Here is a 20,498-nt window from a genome sequence, read left to right on the forward strand (position 1 = left end):
TCCTCAAATGCCTCCCATCTCCCAACACCTCTCAACTCCCCGCTACCCCTCCACCTTGCTCGGAGGCCCCGCGCCTCCAAACATTCTCCCAGGTGACCACAGAACTATTCCTGACCACTCTTCAATCCGTGAAGAGCGGGCATCCATCAGATCCAGCTCCTATGAGCAAACTAAAACTGGTCTCCTCCACTGTTGCCGCTCCCTTCACCAACCTCATTAACGCTTCCTTTACACTAGTCACTGTCCCGACCAACTGGAAAAAAGCCACAGTCAGGGCACTTCTCAAAAAACCCCACCTCGATCCAACGGACCTATCCAATTTCAGGCCCATCTCTCTCCTCCCGGCCTTCAGCAAAGTGGCCGAGCGAATTGTCAACCACCAACTATCCCTCTTCCTGGAATCCAACAAACTCCTGCGCCAATCCCAGACAGGGTTTAGACCTGGACAGGGAACAGACACCGCATTACTAGCCGTGGTCGAGGAGGCAAGAACCATCATAGATGCAGGAGGATCAGTGGCAGTGATCCTCCTCGATCTGAGTGCCGCCTTCGACACGGTAGACCATGCCTTCCTCATCCACCGGCTCAGCTTGGTAGGAGTTTCCGGCACCGCCCTGTCCTGGATCAAATCCTTCCTAGAAGGCAGAACCTTCCAGGTGTCCGATGGCGCAGTTAAGTCCAAAGCTCTCCCTCTCCAGTGTGGCGTCCCCCAGGGCTCCTCCCTGAGCCCCACACTTTTTAACGTCTACATGTCCCCCCTAGAAGACATTATAACCCCATTCGGCATAAAAACAGTCATGTATGCCGATGATACCCAACTGGTAGTGTCCATAAACCAGTCGAGTAAAAGCCTGGACAACCTGGCAGCTTGTCTCGAGAACATCTTCCACTGGATCTGCGAATCACGCCTGAAATTAAACGGAGAGAAATCCGAGATCCTTCTCTTGGGAAACCCACGCAAACTCCCTCCATCCCTCTCATGGCCACTCTGCATGGGATCACCTCCCACCCCCAAATCTGAAGTCAAAAGCCTTGGTATCTGGTTGGACCAAGACCTCAACTTTAAAGCCCAGGCCAGAACAACCACAGGCATTTGCTGCGGCCTCATTCAAACAGTGCGGAAAATCCTCCACATATCCCCTTCCAATCCAGAAAACTGCTCATGCAGGGGCTGGTGAACTCCAGATTGGACTACGGAAACGCCCTTTATCTAGGGGCCCCCGCATTGGTCATTAAAAGACTGCAATGCGCTCAAAACGCCGCCGCCAGACTCTTAACCGGGACCAAATCTAGATGCTCTGCCAAACCAGCCCTCAAAAGCCTACACTGGCTCCCAATTAAGGAAAGGATCACCTTTAAGACCCTTTGCATTTCACACAAAATAATGCAAGGCAGAGGCCCGCTGATTCTGAGATCCCTCGTCAAACCCCATCAGTCTAACAGACAACTCAGATCAGACTCCCTCTCCCTGGCCAGCTTCCCCAGAATAAAAAAGGCCCGCTCTGGGGCGCGATTGTTCTCCTACAATACTCCAAAACTATGGAACTCCCTTCCACTTTCCATCCGAAGAGAACACGACCTACTTGCCTTTCGTAGGCAACTAAAAACATGGCTCTTCCCATAATACTTCACCTCCTCTTCCCCCCTCCGGAACTACTGGTCGATCGACAGCGCTGGGACGCCCCAGGGTAGCTATGCGCTTTACAAATCCGCATTCAAATTCAAATTCTTCTTTCTCTTGCCCAGCAGGGCTCTGATCTGGGCACTATCAAAGGCTAACTTTCTGCCATCTCCGTCTTCTCTTTTCAAGTCCCCTGTTGTAAATAGATTCTTGAAGGTCATCACTCACATGTTTCCTCCTGTTCCTTTCGTGATACCTCAGTGGGACTTGAACCTTGTTCTGACTTATTTGATGTGCGCTCCTTTCGAGCCACTTCACATTTGCCCTCTTCGTCTTCTCACTCTTAAGACTGCATTCCTGGTTGCCATCACCTCTGCCAGGAGAGTGAGTGAGCTCCAGGCTCTATCTTCTCAACCTCCTTTCCTCTCTGTCCATCCGGGCAAAGTTGTCTTGAGAACGCGTCCCTTTCCTGCCCAAAGTAGTCAAAGCCTTCCACATCGGGCAGTCCATCACCTTGCCCACCTTCTTTCCGCCTCCGCATCCCTCGAAAGAGGAAGAGAGGCTCCACCGTCTGGACCCAATACGTGCGCTCTCATTCTATCTGGACCGCACACGCCAGTTTCGGGTGGACGACTAGCTCTTTGTTGGTTACGTGGGCGCTATGAAGGGACAGACGGTGCACAAACGGACCATTCCTCGATGGGTCGTTTTGTGAATTACAGCTTGTTATTCACTGGCTAAAAGGGAGCCTCCTGTGGGGCTGCGTTCCCATTCCACTCGGGCCACGGCGGCTACTACTGCCCTGGGTCGGGGAGTCCCTTTGCAGGACAACTGTCAGGCAGCTACGTGGGCCTCTCTGCACACGTTTGTTAGACACTACTGCCTGGACACCCAAGTCGGGAGAGATGGCTTTTTCGGCCGTTCTGTCCTCCAGGACTTTCTGGTTTGATCATTGGTTTGCAGACCCACCACCGGGGTTGGTATTGCTGGGGTATCTATTCTAAGGTAAGGAATCTAACAATAACCTGTTTCTTTCAGATGCACAAGTTACTTACCTTTGATAACGATATATCTGTCAGAAACAGTAGTTAGTGTTAGATTCCTTACCGCCTTACCCATCCTCCCTGTTCTGCGAACCGATATCTAGGGTTAAGGTACATCCTTTGAGGGCCCTAGTTTTATGGCTCTGCGTTCCTGGCACGGAAAAGCTGTGTATAAGAACTGACGTCAGTGCATGAGGGCGGCGTCTAAGTACTCCGGCGACGTCATCCTGGCACCAACGACGCCGATGACTGACGCGGAGCTGCAGACAACGCCTACCGACTCGCAGGGGTACTGCTACGCAAAACTTTCCGGATCCAGTCTGACGCCTGGGGTTATTCTAAGGTAAGGAAACTAACACTAACTACTGTTTCTTACAGATATATCGTTACCGAGGGTAAGTAACTTGTGCGTCAGGTCCAGAGAGACTGCTTCTTTGGCCGCTCTGTGCTCCGTGACTTTTTGATGTAATCCTGTTCGCAGACCCACCTCCTGGGTTGGTATTGCTGGGGTACCTATTCTAAGGTAAGGATTCTATCACTAACGTGTCTCTTTCAGATGCACAAGTTACTTGTGTAACAATATATCTGTAAGAGACATTAGTTAATGATAGATTCCTTACCGCCCCACCCATCCTCCCAGTTCGGCGAACTGATTACTAGGGTTAAGGCCATCCCCTTTTTAGGGCCATAGTTTTTATGCACCAATGGTCGGTTTCTTGCATGGCTCTGCGTTTCAGCGCGAAAAGTTGTGTACAGAAATGACGTCTGCGCGCATGGGTGGCGCCTAAGTAGTCTCCGAGCCGTCATCTCGTGAGGCCAGTGACGGACACGGAGCCGCACGACGCCACCTACCGGCGCGCAGGGGTACTGCTAAGCAGAAAAACTTACCGGATCCAGTCTGATGCCTGGGAAATATTCTAAGGTAAGGAATCTATCATTAACTAATTTCTCTTACAGATATATCGTTACACAAGTAGTAACTTGTGCAATGTTGTCACTGTATTGCTTAGCAGATACAGATGTACAGATGCGATTAGGAGGTTAGGCAGTTATTTAATTATTTTTGTTGAATGAAGGATAATAAGCAGTTACAGGTAATTAGGATTAGGTGAACGTTTTTTCCGAATGATTGTGAACAAAACCATCCTCTAAGATGTATCAAGAGCAACGTTCGTAATGATTTACAATGTGGTCTGTAGATAATTGTGCTAGTTCCAAAGTCACAGGGTGGTGATGCTCTCCAACTCGTAACATTTATTTATTTATTTATTTGGGAAATTTATAAAGCGCAGCTATCACCTTACAGGCATCCTGGCGCTGGGGCTCCACAGAGGGTGGCAAACAGAGGGAAGTGGCAGGAGTAACCAGCAGGTTAACCGGTTCGATGCTGATGACGGAACCGCTCCGTCATCAGCTGCGGTTGGTCTGTGCTGATGACGGAGCGGTTCCGTTATGGCCCGGCCGCCGCGCCTGTACGGCGTGTTCTATTAGGCGGGCGAGGCCATGACGGAACCGCTCCGTCACGAGCACAGCCCAACCGCGGCTGGTGACGGAGCGGTTCTGTCACCAGCATGCGGCCGCCGTGCGGCCGCCCGATCCTTTTAGCGCTGCGGCGGAATAGCCGCCGCAGCGATGTGGTTAAACCTTGGGAAACAACCAGGTTTTCACACGTTTCCTAAAGGGGAGAAGTTCCTCAATTTGTCGAATCTCCAGGGGCAGACTGTTCCAGAGTTTAGCAGCAGCAACTCCGAAGGATCTACCCCCTGCCCTGGCTTTCTTAAATCTGGGTACTCTCACCAGACCGCCGTTGCTGAGCGGAGTGCTCTGGTTGGGGTGTACCAGACAAATTTAGCTTGCAGTGAGCTGGGACCAAGCCCATGAAGGGCTTTAAAGACAAGGCAGAGGGATTTAAAAGATATTCTCTGTCTAAGGGCGAGCCAATGGAGTTCAGCCAACGCTGCTGAGGCAGAAGATCTTCTAAGCCAGCCAAGGGCCAGCTTGGCAGTGGCGGGCTGAATTCTTTGAAGTCTGTCAATCAACAGACTCGGAGACTCAAGCAGGAGGGCATTGCAGTAGTCAAGTCTACTCAAGATAGTACACCTGACCACTAAAGCACGGGCCTGTAAGGGGAGTAGCGGTAAGATCTTTCTAAGGGACCTAATAAGGGCAAAACACCAGGACGCCGTTTTCGCAATAAGAACTTCCGTGCTCAGCTTGCTGTCCAACATGATGCCCACATTACGGACAGTGGTAGCCGATTGAACTTTTATAGATGTTTCTGGGGGGCAAAAATGATCCGGAAAAGGGCAAGGAATCCGATTACCAGCACAGAAAAGCACCTCAGTCTTGCTAGCGTTAAACTGCAAGGAGTTATTGTGTAACCAATTGGCAGTGTCACGCAAACAGTCATGAAGCGTCTCCAGCAGGATCGACTCCTCACCCTCCCAAGACAGAATAAGTTGGGTGTCATCTGCATAGTTGATTGCATTGATCTTATAAGACTTTATCAATGCAATCAGAGGTTTTAGGTAAAGATTAAATAGGATCGGGCTAACTGCCGAACCATGAGGAACCCCCTGTGACACCGGAGAGAAAGCAATTTGAAAAGGGGGGAGGGACACCGCCTCCTTTCTGTCTAGCAGAAAAGAGCGGAACCATCGCAGGGCACTGCCACACACCCCGGCCTCACTCAGTCTTCTCAGGAGGATGCTAGTCACAATGTCATTTAACTTTGGGCCAAAGAACATTTGCGTCAGAGATCAAGTACCGTCACTCTCCAAAATGCCTAAATACTTTTTGAATAAACACGTGAACAGACCCTCTTTCTGGTATTTCACAAACTCTGCATATCTTAAGTTTATAATTTAAGTTGAATCTAGAGATGTTTATTTAATTTTAAGTTTAACCTAGAGTGGTTTACTCAGGTCATAAATTACTACAGACACTTATTCAAGTAGGCACAAATCATGTATTCTTGTTCAAGTGACTCTACTATCAAAAAACAACTGCACACAGTGTTGAAGTTACATTTTAATTGAATTGTTGTATTTGTGATTTCTGGCAGGGTGAGATGAGAGCAGAAGTTCCCCCAGGAGCTCCACAGGAGAGAGCCAGTGTTATTGTTGAAATAGACAATATGGAACTAAATGATTTAAGGAAGAGGTAAATATTTGCTTTCGATTATTAGAAGCCAGCAACATCTTAAAATCAGTCAGCCACTTCTGCAGATTGAGGCTGCGGATTGACCCACAGTAAAGTAGGCGCACACTGAAAGAGAAATATTATACTGCAAGGTCTGCCTTATTAGCAGATTTGCTATGGTCTACATGTGCTGGCCTGAAAAATTCTGTCACATTGGGTTTTATGAAATTTGAAGAAGTGACACTATATGAGTTCATGATGTACAACATAAGATTTTAGTTATATTTATCTGTCATCCAGTCATGTCATCACAGCATACTAAGTCGATTTTTTGTGGCTGTGTTGTGCTTTATAATAAAAGTGAACCAATATGATAATATTTCTAAATGCTGACTGCCACCATCACTGGTTCCCAGAAAACTGTTAAAAATCAAAAATAACCTTGTAAAATGCTTATCTAAAGGCACGTTATTTTGTTTTTACATTGCAAATTAAATACCCAGAAATAATTTTCTGATAGCTTGTAAAATGCAGCTTTTTAGATTGTTTCTTTAAACAGATGCACATGAAAAAAGTTGGCAGATAGAGGAGCACATCATTCTAAATACTCATTAGGATCCTTTCCTCTTTCTAAGAGGAACAGAAGTGTCAGGTTAAGGCAAATATCCTTAATTTTGGTTCCATAGTACAGTGTGGTAGCAGTTAAAGGCTGTACATTTACCTGCTTGTGTGCAAGAGACTACCCCTTTTTTCTAAAGACGTGCTTTAATGATTCATTCCTGAGTTTGATAATTCATCATTGTTTGTTTTTCCAATTCAGCCCATTCTCAGTTAAGAGAACTGTTAACATCTTCTCTTTCTTTCCTCATAGTAATCATGAGTTCAATGTTTGTGCTATGTCTGCACTATTGAAAGTAATTAAGATTTTTGGAAATGCTATAAGAACAGAAGATCATAACATTTAGAATCTTAATAAAGTTATGATAATTATTCATTCACAAGTGGGAAAATTCAGAGGCCTAAATATTTGAATGATTGTGTATAATCTAATGAAATTAAGTTGCTTGAGACGGTTGATGATTAATCCAACTTTTTTATTTAAGTTATGGAGAATCACCACAGCCACCACACCTGCCTCTGCCTTGCTACAACTCATTCTCTCATTCTACCTGAGTGCCTACCTTGTCATTGTCGATGAAAAAGTATGCTATTTTCTAGATGTCTTCGGGGGGCCTATAAAGTATAATGTCGACCCTATACCCACATCCTATATGCATGTGGTGTCTAGCCGCGCATCATGAATCCGTACGGTGTGGCTCGTGTCTTCAGCATCAGTCGACATTGCAGGAGCACCACATGACGCTGTTGGCGACACAGTGGTCGATTGCCCTCGTTGGTCGCGGTTCTCTTCTTCCTCTGAGTACTGACTCCTGAAGCGCTTCATCCTCACGGTCGCTTGGTAAATCACACTGTTCGCGGTCGGCGCTGCGACCTTCCACAACTTTACTGCGTAGACGCAGTGCCCCTGACTTGCCTCTTATTCCTCTGATTTCGTACTTAGAGCGAGTATCTTTGCGACACCTACCAGTGTTTATCTGCATAGAGGCACTGGCTCAGATGAGGAAATACTATTCTCCGTCAATGAAATTTTTTGTGGCTCTCAAACTCTCTTCTGGATGCTTCTTGGCCCCGGGAAGGTCAGTGTGGCCTCAACTGACTACAAACCGGCAAGTCCTTTCTCAGTGTCAGTGGGGCCCTTCGAATCTGGGATCTACACCATCTTGGCTCCGGTTCACATCCCCTTGGTGTTCCCACTTTTGAGACCTGTGTTGGATCCAAAGGTGCCGACACCGATCACCCCTTCTTTGTGTACCCTCCCCGACGCCCAGTTGCTGCTGTCTCGGTGTCTGGAATGTCATTGGTGGATCAGTACTCTTCGGGTTACATTCCGCTGCTTTCAGAGGCCCCCTCAGTTATTTTCTTCTTGGCTCACCGGTATTTTAGTGATGTGGGTACCACTTGACTGAGCCTGCTCCGAAGTTTCATTAGGTGTATGCCCTTGGTGACGCTAGTGGCCTTGATTCTGCCCCATCCTAGTCGCTTTTGGAGGCTAGCTTGGCTTTTGCTCAGAGTTGATGGAGTTCCGGGACTGCAGCTTCTTTCTGTGGAAGTCGTCATTGATCCCCTACTTAGGGTGCTCCAACAGGACCAGCTGAGTACTTTACCTGCACTACGTTTCAGTGAAAACCTCCTTAGGCTAAACCTGTTTCAAGGGCCTCAGTGAACCGCTCTATAGCTTACAGGCACCATCTTGCCCCTGGAGACTGGCGGCTCTACCTCTCCTGTCAGCCTTCTACACACAGTTTTGTGGTTCAGGCTGCTGCAGCCTCCCCCAACATCGGCCCATGCCTGGCCTCCCTCCAGACAGGGAGTCTAAAGGTCTGGATGCTGTGGGTCGATATATCTTTTCAGCTACTTGCTCTGCGTTACGGTAACTTAACTTGTGTTTTGGGCTGTTTTTCTTATATGCTGTGGGATTCGGTCTCTGGCCTTCTCCCCTCCATCCATGTTCACTAGCGGGACGCTCCTGCTCAGTTGATCCAGGTTGGCCATCAGATGGCTACATTACTCGTTCATTGTGGCTTTAATACCACAAGTTTTGTTGGAAGGGCCTTTCGTGGCATTTTGCTGGCGTGCCTGGCTATGTACCTCTGGTTTTTCTGAGGCAGTTCAGTCCGCCTTGGTGGACATGCCTTTCGATGGTCAATAGCTGTTTGGCTCTCAGGCTGACTCTGCTTTCAGTTGTTTCCTGGATAGTCGGAGTGGAGCAAAATCTTAATATTCGTTTACCATTCCGTCTGCTTTAAGCAAAGCTGCAGTGGTTTTTGCTGTTTAGATTGTAACTGTTTCCATGACACCTCCATGATCATCCCCCAACGTTTAGTTACTGGCTTGGCTGTTCTTCAGGTGTGCCTTCTGCCCTTTTTGTGAGTATGAGGCGAATGTTTCTCTTTCTTTCTTCCTGGACATTGGTTCCTTGTCCATCCCCTCCAGGGTGGATCATGCGGTGGTTGTAAACCCTAAAAATTATTTTCCAGGAAAATTCTTCCATTTCTTGCAAGCTAGGTTGCTGTACTCATCCCTTGGAGGCTTTTCTCCCTTGTGCTAATAGGCTACCAAGTATGATCATGGGTGACGTCTGAATCCTCCCCATGGCTATTTGGCCGGGCATGGGTTGTCCCTTGTGAACAAGGACTTTCCTTTGTTTCTGGCCTTCCTTCTTCCTCAGCTGGGAACACTGTCTCTCTATCCGTTCCATCTTTACACTGGCCGTTTGGTTGGACTTTGATTTCTGGCGTTGGTCTTTTGAGACTATTTCTTTTTGGAGAGGATGTAGTCTTACGACTCGAGTGGTCGACTTCAAATCGTACCATTCTGTTGGTGGTGCTGGTTCTGGCTGCTCCCTTAGTTTTCTGTGGGTTGTATTTCCGTTCCACCCTCTTCCTTAAGATGGGGCCATGTGGCTGGATTCCAGTTTGCTGTGTTCTCGCCTTCAGCTCAATGTCTCTGTTATGGTTGTTTTATGTACCCTTCTTGGGCACCTATTATTTTATATTGTGGAATATATATATATATATATACATTCACACACAATAAGATTCATGATGTAATCAATCTACTTTGCATTTCCATCTTGCCTGAGAGCCCGTGCATACTTTGTGCTTATGTGGATGGATGTATGTGTGTGTATATATATCGAAAAGAATTGTATACAAAAATTGGGCACTGGTCAAAAGTGATCCTATTATAGGTTACAAGATTCTGGTTAAACCTAGCTTTACCTATAAAAGAGCCCTCTCCATGCACAACAGTCTGGTTTCGAGCAGTCCTGAAACATCGAGCCTTATAAACTGATTGACGGTCCCCAATGGTTTTACTAAATGTAAATCATGTAAGGCGTGCAAGTATGGGGCAAACAAAATAAGTTACTGCACTGCCTTTAGTACACAGGAAGTTAAAATTAATACACCCCTGCATTGCAAGACAGAATTTGCTATTTATGTATTGAATGTTCATGCCCTCTACAGTACATAGGCACCACCAAATTAGCTGTAAGCAAAAGAATCTTGCAACACATTAGGGCCATCAACCACTGTGACCCCCAAAAAACCCCGTCGCCAGGCACTTCAAGAAGTCCACAATAACAGTCTCAAAGACTTCTCTTATCATGTAATAGGTACTGTACCAAAAACCAAAAAGGGTTGAGACCGAGAATATCAATTATGTAGATTCGAAACCAGATACATTTTAAACATGGATAGCAAGACCCCTGGAGGTCTTAACAATACAGAAGACTTATATACATGTTTATGATTTTAGCCACCTATCCTCAAACTGCCACGTGTTTTTTCCTTTTTTCTCGTGAATACTGTATAAGAATCTTGCGTGCTACATTGAATTTTTCTTCTATTTTTATACATTTATGTCCTCCCATACATTTTTATATCCGAGTTTCCAACTAAGTTTTAGTTATTTTTATGGGATACATCACATGGACGTACCTTGAGGCTGTCTAATCGCTACACCAATCAACATAATGTTTTTTTACTGTCACATACACTCATGCACTTTATGGTTCAGCACAATTTCTGCCCCCCCCTTTTTTTTTTTTACATGAATTAAATAAAGGGTGGATTCACTTTGTATATAACATTTTTAGATACTTTATAGCACTTTTTTTAAACAACTCTTTTAAACATGGTAGATATTATTCTTTTTTAAGGTGGATTTTTAAGCCGGGCATTTAGCCAGCTGCACCTCATTTTCTGGGATTTAACCCGATAATATTTATTCTCTATTTATACATTGGCAAAAATGCTATGATATGTCAAATCATATATATATATATATATATATATATATATATATATATATATATATATATATATATATATATATATATATATATATATATATATATATATTTTGTGGATTAATATATTTCTCAAGGTGTTTATTAACATTTAAAAACGTTTTAAGAATGATTCTAAATAATATATTGATGATCAATTGTTTTTACTATTGGATGTCAATTTCTAATTATATTTATCACTATTTATGGATAGTGATGATTATGTATCTTAACCTTTAAATTATTTAAATACTAAAATACCGATTAGCAGTGGGCCAAACACAGAGAAATAACTGTTATGAATGATGAAAAATTATCAACATATAGATTTTTTCTACCTTAAACATCTGCAAAGTATTTTTTCCTTGTTTTCTTTGTCATTGAACACGTGCATATGTGCAAAAGTATATTTGGTCTACTCAGCCTGCTAGAGTTGTCATGTGATCAAGGTCCCTGGAGGACTGAAACGTGTAATGGCGGAGAATAAACGACCTACCGGCGGTCGCCAGTAGGTAGTTATTGTTAGGACCTAGTTTTAGGAAAAGCGTTTTTAGTTTTCTCAATATCTCTGGCGTCCGTTTACGAATCTTTGCGAAATGTAGTGGCAGCCTCCAGGCAGCTCCTGTCTTGAAAGTTTTGGGGTGATTCGACAAGCTGGGGCGGACAAAAAAGGTTGGTCCAAAAACGTGTTTTCTCCATGTAATTTTTCCTTAGGAAACTTTAGACACATTTACTGCCCATACTGCTGAACAGAATTACACAAAATTTGGCAAAACGGTAGCCCTTGATTCAGAAAGAGACCTTTTTAGGTCGAGCCTGGGAACACGCATCCGAAGGATGCGGTCCAGGTGGAGAACTATAGCTAGCTGACACGGGGGAATGACGGACATGAAACTGCCACACGCTTCTCCCCGGCTGGATTCAGCTGCGTGCACGCGCACCCACACTCACGCATGCGCACATCACAGCCACACGCATACACAGCCACACGCATACACAGGCACACCCCCCCCGCCCCCGCACCTACACACATACTAGCGCACCTACACGCACACACAGAGACCCCCCACACACACACCAGCGCACCTACACACACGCACGCACAAATACAAAGACCCCCTCCCCCCCGCCGCCGCCGCTGCCGCAATCGCACACATACACATACACACACACACCAGCACCGGACCCCACTCACCGGCTACGCAGGATTTCTCTTCTCTGGGGCGGCCCCGGGGCGCTCCGTAGCTCACGGGAGCCGCGGGAGGACTCGGCTTCTTTGCTTCATCCCGGCGGGCAGCCAATCATAGCCCAGCAGCAGGCGGGACTTCCTTCTTTCTTCTGTCTTCTCTCCCGTTGCCTGGCTTCCTGCCTCAGGGGTCCGCCAATGGCAGCGCGGCCCAAATTCAGCTGGATGCACACAAAATATCACTTGTTCTTAATGTCGCCTGTTTTGAGTTTATTACCCAGGGAGACATGAGCACATTCCTCTTGTGTGCTTTGGTCTCAGGCCGTTAATTGTTGGCATTGTCATTGTGTAGGATGTTTATTTTATTTATGTATCCAGACAGGAGCGCATAAGTCCTATAGTGCAGGTTACCTAGGTTTCGATCTCTAAAGTGTTTGTCTAACCCCACGGTTCGTGTTTACTTGGATTAATAACGCTTTCAGGCGTCACGTGATTACAAGGACGACTCGAGTTTTGTATTGGCATTCTGCCTCTTTAAATACAGATCGTATCTTAGAAGAGGGTGGAGCGCGCGCTTTCACGTATGCGCGTCACATCTATCTGTTCACGAAACAGCCGCCTCGCGGCTCCTTACTTTGGTGAGCGCAAATGCGGCTTTGCTTTTTATTGCTTCGGCGTTTGGTAAGCTGTCTCGGTCAGCACAGTATTAATCCGGTTTCCAATGTTTACTTCGCAGCAGTTATTTAACGCTTCGGGCAGTTGGATCACGAAGCACCATTGAGACCTTACGTTTGACTCAGGTAAGATGCGGATCACAGTTCACATAAGGGTAACTAGCATTGTAAAGCTGTTTACGGGACACTACATTAGATTTTACTATCAATACTTATGTCTTTTTCAGTCTCGGATTGCGTCGATAATTTTCTTTATTCTGATATTCGGACAGGGTAAGCTGTGAGTGCATGGTTTGGATTCTATGAGCACAGAGAAAGCATGAGGTTGCATAGTTTTTTTGGGCATCTTTTGTCACTTTTTCGTAATTTTGTATTAGTCACATATGACACAGCATTTGATTCGTGATTTTGGAGCATCATACGGGTGAGGCTGACACTGTCCACTCATATTTTCATATTTTCGTATACTGCAGTGAGCACAAACAACCTGGTCTTTAGCACCTTACGATTAGCCACGTGGGCATTTTTCCGTTTTCTCATTCACATCTCGTTAAACTCAGAGTGCAAATCCTACTAGCATTTTTGATGGTATCATGTTAAGTACATGTTTTTACGAGACATTTCCATGTCTTCTGACTGTAATTCTGTACCTTGTGTTGTAGATCCGTGAGGAGGACACCATTGTTTTGGGGAACTGCTGATATTTTGCATATTGTATATCCCCTGAAAAAGGGTTCATTCAGAACCCGAAATGCATTGGGATTGAAATTTACACTTTTTTCTGCAAAAAAAGCTGCATATTGGTTTATGTTCATGTACGAGTGTCATTGTTTGTTATTATTTTTTTGACACAACTTGAACTGTTGCGAATGATAATAATTCTGGATTGTATCAAGTTCTACTATTTCATTTCTAGAAAGGAAAACATTTAGCACTGATAAGGATTTATAAAAGCAAATTTCAAAACGTTTGAGTTTGTCTAATATTCTCGGAGACTCTATTAGTCCTTAGCTGTGCTTCACTTAGACAGTGGTTGTCCACTGTCTCTAGTTTTGCTCAAAGTCCATGGTGGCATTAAGACAAGCATCCAGAGTAAGGACAAGACTAAAGAGTTAGAAAAACACAACTTAATTTATCCCAGAGTACCAGTTTTATGATGATATAATTTACTATTATTCAAAGCCCACATGAGCCTACAGGTTGAGAACCATTTTTTTTTACAGCTTTCCTTGTATGTAGAAATCTAAATAGCCGTGGTGGTAAAATACCGAAACAGTCCTAGTTGGCACTTGACTAATAGGTCATTATTTCCAGTCTCCACCTTGATGAACTATTCTCGTCGGGCTTCTGAAAGAAGTAGCTGTCCAGCTGCCTAGAAATAGCTCTGCTGTGCAGCCCAGGCTACTAAATGTGAGGCTTTTGCTAGGCTGAATATGTAATTCAAAATTCAAAACCGAAAAACGTTGATGCAAAAATGTCTGCATTTCAGAATTTATATGCTGATGTTTGAAGAAAAATTGTTTGATTTGAAAAATATATTTAAAGTGGATATTTGAGTGATAAAACATGAGGTGTTGGAGTTACTTAGTGTTAACGTTACTTTGATGACAGGAGCATTGCAGCTATGGCCGTCATGTATTAACTGCTGAGAGGCATTCCAAATCGATAAACCCTTTTTTTCCCTTTACTGCTGGCAACCTTGAAATAATTACCGCGGTAATCTTACAGGGAGTGCCCACTAAAGGTAGACATCTTGAGGGTTCAGTGCTCTCCCACTTCCGCCTCCGTACTGATTTATTGTATCCAGAGGCAGCCTGGATTGTGCACCAGCTTCACGCAGGATATATTAATTACTAAGAGGACTTTTGTCCTCCTAATTACCGACCCAAAGGGTCGAACTACACATCAATTGCCCATGGAGACACTGCTCAGTTTCAAGCCCAGCCGAGTGAGGCACAGTTTGTGTGTCACAGAAATTCTGACACATCCTGGTTACGTCATCCAATCACAACCTTGTGGCTCTACTTTTAATCAGGTGTTCCGGTTATCTCATTGTCCTGAAGAGAGTGCAACATTTCTAAAGAATTTGAAACGCCATTGACACCAAAGCACACTATCACTGACTTAAAAGAATTTGCCTTTTTAATTGATGAGCTTATGCATAGTTCAGTTCTGTATGTTTTATCTCCTTCGGACACAGTGCATATTCGTTGATTTGTCTGCTTATAGCACCTTCTATGTGACATTTGTACAATTTCTATGTGGTCCACAAATTATTACACGATATGTGTAGTTTACTCTTCTTTTCTGTTTTGATTAAATGCACCCTTAAGGCTAGAGTGTATTAGTGGTTTTACCACACTAATTGCATCCATGAACCTATTTCTTTGCTTCACTGCAAAGTTGGTATAAATGAATTCAAGGTGAACCGTTGTGTTCAGTATATACTGAATGTCCAGTTTCAATTGGCTTAGAAGGTTGCACCGGTCTTAAATGTGTCTTTTTCAGACTTCGCACTTTAGTAAAACCGGCCCTCTTCTACCGCTCTGAATTGGTAATTTTGGATGAGCATAAAGCCGTCAACCTCGCCCTCACTCTATCTATCGCCCTCACTCTATCTATCGCCCTCACTCTATCGCCCTCACTCCTATCTATCTATCTATGGCCCTCACTCCTATCTATCTATCGCCCTCACTCCTATCTATCGCCCTCACTCCTATCTATTGCCCTCACTCCTATCTATCGCCCTCACTCCTATCTATCGCCCTCACTCCTATCTATCGCCCTCACTCCTATCTATCGCCCTTACTCCTATCTATCTATCGCCCTTACTTCTATCGCCCTTACTCCTATCTATCTATCGCCCTTACTCCTATCTATCTATCGCCCTTACTCCTATCTATCTATCGCCCTTACTCTATCTGTCTATCGCCCTCACTCTATCTGTCTATCGCCCTCACTCTATCTGTCTATCGCCCTCACTCTATCGCCCTCACTCTATCGCCCTCACTCTATCGCCTTCACTCTATCGCCCTCACTCTATCGCCTTCACTCTATCGCCCTCACTCTATCGCCCTCACTCTATCTATCTATCGCCCTCCCTCTATCTATCTATCGCATCACTCAAGGGCACCACAACATCACTATGCTCTACCACAGCATCACTGAATGCTACAGCATCACTTGTCGCCATCACAACATCAATCAGTGCCACCACAGCATCAATCTGTGCAACCATTCAACAACAACTGGTTAAAATATGTTCTCTCAATGTTTCAAGCTTTATTACAAATGTCACAAAAAGATGTTAATATTTCACTTCTGTTCTTGGATTTTTGTCACAGTAAAATACACTGAACATAATCTTCACAAAAGTTATTTACAAAAGTTTAAGCTATTGCCATTATAAATTACAATAACTTTTATTTAAGTATTTATTATTAAAAATACAATATAAGTCACGTAAATGTAACACATATTGCATTACAAATGCTATAGGTGTCACATTTGCGAAAGTTAAAACTATTGGCATTGTAAATGACAAAGCTATTAATTTAGCTATTTTCAAAACCAACACATAAATAAAAAAAGTGTAATTTACAATACCAATAGCTCAAACTTTCCTAATGCAAGACCTATTGCATTGCAAATGCTTGTTATTAAATGGTGTAAATCTGTTCTGTAGTTACTGGGAAATTCGAAAAATAAAAAGTTTAGATATCTAGGCCAGCGATGAGTTCACGTACCCTCCAAAGCATGAGCTTCACTCTGATTGGCTGGCAACACTCCAAACCAGGAAGTTTTGGCAGCCATCTTGTGACTCGGTAGAACAGAGTCACAAGAAAACAATAAAACGCAGTGAAAAAACAAGAAAAGTGGGTAAGGTAGAAACACACGGACCCCTAGGCCTGCTCAGGGGGTCCTATAAGGCCAAATACGCGCTGGGGTCGTGAATCCGGCCGAAAAATTTTAAAAAACGAAGCGCGGGCTCCTACGCTTCGTTGTTTTTAAGCCCCCGGATGGGCCAGGTCCCGAGGGCACTAAAAAAAATGCGTTGCGGGGCCCCAAACCCCTCCACGCTGCTCAAGGACCACCACTGTGAGAAGTTGGCTTGATATATGATGCTCACTAGTTCTAGTGATCACCTTGTATCAGTCCAAACAACCCTTATGGTGATTGGTTGTAAGTCAACCTTAAAGACCAGCTATCCTAATGGTGCATGGACAAAGCAGTCTTAGGCTAAACTCTTTTGGCATGTAAAGCCAGCTGTTTTACCACATATAACCCCTTGAATACCAAATGAAAGGACACCACACAGGTAGTTATGAAAATAAACAAGATGTTTATTAACTAACATACACCTCTGAACTCTTTGTGAGATCGGAGGGCTAAGCACATGACAAGACTCTTAAGAAAAATACGTTAAGTTGCACGAGTTACAATGTTGCCCTAGGGGCGCAACAAACCACATACTAAACTAGTGGTATAAGGAAGTCGATAGAAGGAATGGAGCTGTCCAGAGGCTGTAGGATCGCTGGGACTACACTATCCTAACTTTAGGTAGGAAATAGGAGGCCCACGGAACGCGTGTGCAGAGTGTGAACGTCTATGGACAGTACAGTTCAAGAAAAAGGTGAGTATGGACAATCCTGACTAGTTAGGGCTAAAACGACTGTGAATCTGGACACTAGGAGAGTCCATCTACCCTTGAGCACCGAAATGCTCTTGTTACGTGTCATCATTATATATGTCGGCGTTTTCGGCCCACAACACGGCTGACCGGGCTAGTTCCTGTTCATCCATAGAATTGAGTATATGGTACCCTACTCGATCTCGAAGCCTTTTATCAGTTTCCTGGAACTGATGTTCTGAAGAATTCGGATTTGTTAAAGCGGAGAAAAGAACTCTCTTGCTCTCCGGACGGACACCTTTCCTAAGGTAGTTTCCCCTACCTACATACGCTATGATATCTGTAGACTTTTCTGATGTTTCATCTTCATCTTCCTCCTCGGAGGAAGTTTTATCATTTCCTACCTGATGTGCAGTTAATACTGCCTTTCTAATTTTCTGGGACATAGTGGCTATGCAAGTCCCCTTGTCATGTTTCGCGTCTGCTATATTTTGGCCCCACTTGTTTAATGCGTCTAACTCACTTTGATCTGTCCCGGGCCTGTCTCGTTCTCTTATCACACAATTAATGAAGAATCGTAATATCTGTTTTTGAACGTCAACTTTCTGTTTATACATGGCAGCTTTGACACTGTCGGGGTCTTTCCCTGTCTGTATGAATTTGTATAGTCTGTCGAGAGCTTCCTGCATTCCTACATAGCATAGCAAGTTATCGGTGGCAGATCTTAAGCGCAGTGATGCTAATACCATTAGATCGTCTTTTTCGGGTACTGGATCATATCTGCAGAATGACATCCTATCTTTGAATGCGTCAAGCCGGGCTGAATAGGGAGACTGGAAAGGATTCTGTGTGTCCTTTAAATGTAATCTGTGTGTCGGTGGCGGGGTCTGTGGACCCGCTGTCGCACCTCCTGAGGCGGATGCTTGGGCATTATCTCTCCGCGGAGTCTGTATCTGGACTTGAATCTGTCTTTTAGTAAGATCGGGTAGTACTGGTTTCGGTAGATCCGTCTTGAGTGGAGGAAGTGGCGGAGGTGGCGGAGACAGCGGAACAGGGGGGGTCTGTCGCGGTACCGGTGGAACATTATCTGGGGGCGCAGTGCCACCCCCATCCCTGTCAGTAGGCAGGGCACGAACAGGCATGTTGGTATAAGCTGGTGCTACATCCTCTAGATATGAATTCAGGAATATGTCTTTAGTAGTTTTATGCATTACTTTAGTTGGAACTAATGGTGTCGGTACGTTTTTCGGTATCTCTGATTCAGTTTCGGATGGGCCATCTGCTACGAGATACATACCGTTTACAAGATTATTTCGGGCACGGTCTATTTGTTCTGTTTTTACTCGGATCCCTTCAGTAACTAATTCATTTTCTCGTTCTTTATCTGATTCTTTAAGTCTGTCTTCTCTACGGAGTGCTTTGTCAGCACGCTTACGTGATTCCTTACGCCAAAACTCTATGGCGTCCTTCTGAGATTGTCTAGCTTTCTTTTTCCATAATGCTTCTTCTACCCTCATGATGCACTCGGCATCCCACGTTCCGGTGACGGGCCATCTGTGTCTTTCGTCTAGGTGCTTGGTGTAGTCGGCCCATAAATCTAGATATAATATGGCATCTATGCCGTGTTTTTGGTACATAAAATTGCCTGGAGTGTCCCTAGGGGGGATAGGAATTTCTTCCTCTAGTAACCCTTTCCTAGTTCCGATCTGTTTTAACTTACTGAGGAACGGCATCCTGCTTACTTATTGCTGAACGCTAGGTCCTTTATTCTTTGATACGAGTTGCTAGTTGATACAAGTAATACAATAATACACAGTAAAACAGTCACATTCATACCACGACATTAATCACATAAAAACATTGAAGACATAGCTAACTAAGTGTACTGCTCAACAGTACGGATACACTGCTGTAACAGTGCAAAAATTCGGAAGACTCGATATACTGCTAAACAGTACAGATACACTGCCTAAAAACAGTGCAGACCGGACTTGTGTACCCAAACCCGTCTAGATACGACCCAGCAATGGTACTCACCGGGAAGCACGGAAACAGAAGGCCTCGGAAAACTCGACTGGACTCGACTCGGAACTTCGGAAAACTTCGGAGAACTTCGGAAAACTTCGGAAAACTGGTGGGCCTCTTCACACCTCGGACCTTGCTTCTTTCGGCTGGGCTCTGGTCGGGATCCTCCGCACTCCTCACCGCCTCGTCTGGCCACTGATCGCAGTCTTCGTCGCCTCCGTGGGTCAGAGGGGGATGCAGGAAATCCTGCCAGTACACGTGTAGTCCGTCTAACTGATGGCAGGGGACACGGATTGCAACGCACCTTCCGGCGCGTGAGGTGGGGGAGGGGTCCCTATTCGGGCGCCAAAATGACGTAAATAATTAATTTACTCTCTTAATTTCTATGCAGGTAAGTACTTAATCAATAATAACTCAATCAGAAGGAAAGAAAACAGAGTCCGTGGTGTTAGAGTTTCTAAGGGTTTTATTCCTCATAAAGGAATCAGGATATCATGTTCTGACCACCACAGGGGTGTCAGAAGGGATAGATGAGCGCGCTGCAGTTTATTATCAATACATAGCTTATATACTTGATTTATACATAGGAATCAATGTAAGAGGCGTAACAGCTGAGAGAAGACAAGATAACAGTATACACGTGATACCAATACATCATCAAGAGGCGTAAACTAGGCGTGAACTAGAGGTGTGTGCTAGAAACGTCACTGATAGGTGACGCAAGTGGGTGGCACCAAGGGGTGGTGCTAACAGAATGTTGCAATGTCAGCAGAAATCGGAAGCTTGGATGCGCGCGCAGCTGCATGACGTGTGATTGACGGGGTGCAGGGGTCTTGACATTTACACTGACGGAAAGAGACAGAAGTCTGGCATGTCAGATCAACTTGTACTTCTATCATATCTGATATCTGATGTTTAGGAACTATACTATCTGGGCGGAAAGGTCTCTAGGGTAAAGGCTGTTCTATGCTAACTGTGGATGCGTGTATAAGCGCCTGAGTGTCTACATGTGAAGCGTGGGGGCACGGGGCCTTCCATGGAAGCATGGCAACGGAGGCTATGAATTACTTGCATTAAGACAGGTCGGCCCTTTGGCTCTGCAGCTGGAGAGGATGTTTACAGGATCTAGTAGGCAGGAATGTATTCTCGGGGAGCGAAACAGATAACTCGAAGGTTATAGTCAGTCTTGGCAGAAAGCAGGCTTGAGCTGAGCGCGAGGGGCCGCGCTGAATGTAGGACAGAGTTCACGAGTACAGAGGTAGCCTG

General features: G+C 44.9%; 1 protein-coding gene across 4 annotated transcripts in view; it reads left to right on the forward strand.

Annotated features, from left to right (window-relative positions):
• LOC147729254 (uncharacterized) overlaps positions 1-20,498 on the forward strand; it is a 690,765-nt gene that overhangs the window by 621,298 nt on the left and 48,969 nt on the right. For all 4 annotated transcript variants that reach the window (XM_086959552.1, XM_086959555.1, XM_086959553.1 and 1 more), the window contains exon 25: positions 5,729-5,826. In XM_086959552.1, the coding sequence (XP_086815678.1) occupies positions 5,729-5,826 (98 nt within the window). The remainder of the gene's footprint in view (positions 1-5,728; positions 5,827-20,498) is intronic.

The sequence above is a fragment of the Lissotriton vulgaris genome, chromosome 2_2 (genome assembly GCF_964263255.1).
Source record: "Lissotriton vulgaris chromosome 2_2, aLisVul1.2, whole genome shotgun sequence".
NCBI lineage: Eukaryota > Metazoa > Chordata > Amphibia > Caudata > Salamandridae > Lissotriton > Lissotriton vulgaris.